We start from the raw sequence: 2,500 nt of genomic DNA on the forward strand, positions 1-2,500 counted from the left end.
AACCGTTGTCGGTTAACAGGTATAAATAATCATATATATACTTACATACTTAAAAAATAAATACGTCATTTGTTTCCACATAAATAAGGAAATGGGAGAGGCCGAAGGCCAGGAAAGAGAAACGCACACGTCCCACGGAACGCACTGAACGCAGCGACGCCATCCCTCCGGCCTCCCAGTCGACGGGAAAAATGACTGACTCTCGGTCACAAAAAGAATGTGCCCTTTGCAAAATACAGTGTGCTGTTTCTGTTCCACTACGACCCAAGGCCGAAGCACCCGGCTGTGGGACCCAGCCGAACATGCCTGCGAACATGACTCGAGTTTCCGCGGCTGAATAAACGTGTTCAATGCGAATGCACTTTAAAACGTTTGAAGGCAGCCCTTACATTACAATCCCAGATTTTTTTGTTTTTATATATATATATATATATATATATATATATATATATATATTTTTTTTTTTTTTTTTTATTTCCTCTTTACTCCCCATTTCCTTGTAAAAAACAAACCCACACAGAGATCCTTGCATGTAGTTGTCCATGGTTTCATCTCTAAATCAACCAGAAAAAAAGGGAAAATTTAGTCAAAAACAAAGGAAAGAGACAATGCCAGAGAGACACCATCTTGTGTTTTGACTTCACGCATGACCAGAGTCATGCTGAAATCTCTCTGCAGGCTTTGGACTAACCCGTAGTTTCAAAAACCTGGAACCAGTGCATCTTGGGAAAGGCCGCACTGGTAAAGGCGGTCTCCCGTTAGCCAGCGATGGACTTCACCAGGTCCTGTGTGGGCTTCCACGCTGACCGTCCGGCTACGGGGACCTCGGTCCACATCTGGCCGACAGGTCAAACACGGGGGGTGGGGTGGGGCAGGGCAGGGCAGGGCAGGGGGGCAAACCTTGACCGACCATAGCCCCTCCCAATTCAACCCCTCCCACCCATCCTCTGCCTTACAGTCCGCTCTTGACGAGTCCATTTGAGATGTGCTCCGACGATGAATGGGGCGGGGTGGTGGGCGGGGGCTGGGGCGGGGCCCACGGTCACTCGTACTTATAGTAGCCACGCTCCACGGCCTTGGAGGCGATCTGCTCGGCGGACCAGCGCTGGTCGAGCTGCAGCAGTGCATCCAGCAGGTCGTTGATGCTGGCGCGCAGGCCTTTGTGCTGCATCCATCCCCGCAGCAGCTCGTACACTTTGTCGGCGGCATGGAGCGCCTCTGCCTGCCGGATGGCATTGTCGGACACGCCGATGCTGCGGAAGAACTTGTTGTGCACACGCACATCCAGGACGTCGAACAGGTCGAAGCTCTTGCTCAGCGAGACCTCCTCGCCTGCGGGAGGAGGGAGCAGGAGGTGTTGGGGGGAGGAGAGAGGTGTCAGGGAGGTGGGACATGGTGCAGTGCCAGGTTACGGTAACCTCCTCTAGTTTATTCAGTTCAATTCAGTGCATTTTTTTTATATTGTTAAAAGGTTTTTTTTTAACCAAAGACGTCACAGAGCAAATGTACATAAATAGCTGGCTGGGTTCGACCCAAATGTGGGAAAGAAAGAGGTGAGACTTAAATATTTGTACGAAGTGTTTCTCACCTTGTAAAGGGACCAGTCGTCTGGGAGGGCCATCGTCCTGTGGACATAAAACACAGAGTTAGTGTTGGGCTGTGGTCCAAAACCCTCCCACGCCCTGGTTCCTACGGTGCAGAAAGAAAAGGCGAATCCCAGCAGAGCGAACATTTCCACTGTGCTAATCTGAAGCAGGAGTGCTTGAGCCCACATGCACCTCATCGCTTTGATCCAGCACTCACGAGTCTTTGGGGTGGGGCTAAATACTCCTGGGGGAGGGCCTGATCTAAAGCAGCAGTTCCCTCACTGAGCCCCGAGGCTCCGCCTCCAAACCCGCCTCTCAAGCTCTCGGCTGGCGAAGAGCTTGGTGATTGGCTGAAGAGTTACTGCGTGTTGAACAGGAATAAATACTAGCAGTACTGGGCTGCCTCTCGCCACACACTAGTGCACGTTTCCACGGAAACGCAAACACAGCCCAGTCCAAACCTTCCTGCTGAATCCAGCACCAGATCCAGGACATTGAGAAGACCCTCGTAACCTCGATACAGTTATTTGAGGGTTGGAAGACCTCCAGGAGTAGTGCTGAACACCAGCGGGTGGCGCTGTACCAACCTTGGCCCACGGTTCCGGGTCTTGCACGCTGGTACATGCCTGCCTCTGGGTAGGGGGGCTTTGTGGTGGAGATTCCACCATAGGGGGCACCATGACTGGCAGTGCAGACAGGCTGGTCTGGGAGGAGCTGGTGGTGTTGGGCAAGCTGTCGCCCAGCCCCCGGTCTTCGTCTTCCACGGGCATGCTTTTGCCCTGAGTCTCCTGCAGCAGGGGGCGGGACTCGGGGCGGAGCTCCTCCACCGCCTCCAGTCCCGCGTTGCGGCTGTTTTCCTGCTCCTCCGCTGACGAAACGCAGACTCCATCCTGAGTGACACAGACAACAGCCAA

General features: G+C 53.0%; 1 protein-coding gene across 1 annotated transcript in view; it reads right to left on the minus strand.

Moving 5' to 3' along the window:
* Positions 1-562: 562 nt before the first annotated feature.
* The window catches only part of tnfrsfa (tumor necrosis factor receptor superfamily, member a), a 22,425-nt gene continuing 20,487 nt past the window's right edge, over positions 563-2,500 (minus strand). Inside the window, exons 8-10 of the mRNA XM_035521638.2 lie at positions 2,174-2,476; positions 1,589-1,625; positions 563-1,332 (exon numbers count right to left, since the gene is read on the minus strand). Coding sequence (XP_035377531.2) covers positions 1,043-1,332; positions 1,589-1,625; positions 2,174-2,476 — 630 coding nt within the window. The 3' untranslated portion in view covers positions 563-1,042. The remainder of the gene's footprint in view (positions 1,333-1,588; positions 1,626-2,173; positions 2,477-2,500) is intronic.

Source organism: Electrophorus electricus, unplaced genomic scaffold, assembly GCF_041902795.1.
Source record: "Electrophorus electricus isolate QZ-2024a unplaced genomic scaffold, ASM4190279v1 Scaffold277, whole genome shotgun sequence".
Taxonomy (NCBI): domain Eukaryota; kingdom Metazoa; phylum Chordata; class Actinopteri; order Gymnotiformes; family Gymnotidae; genus Electrophorus; species Electrophorus electricus.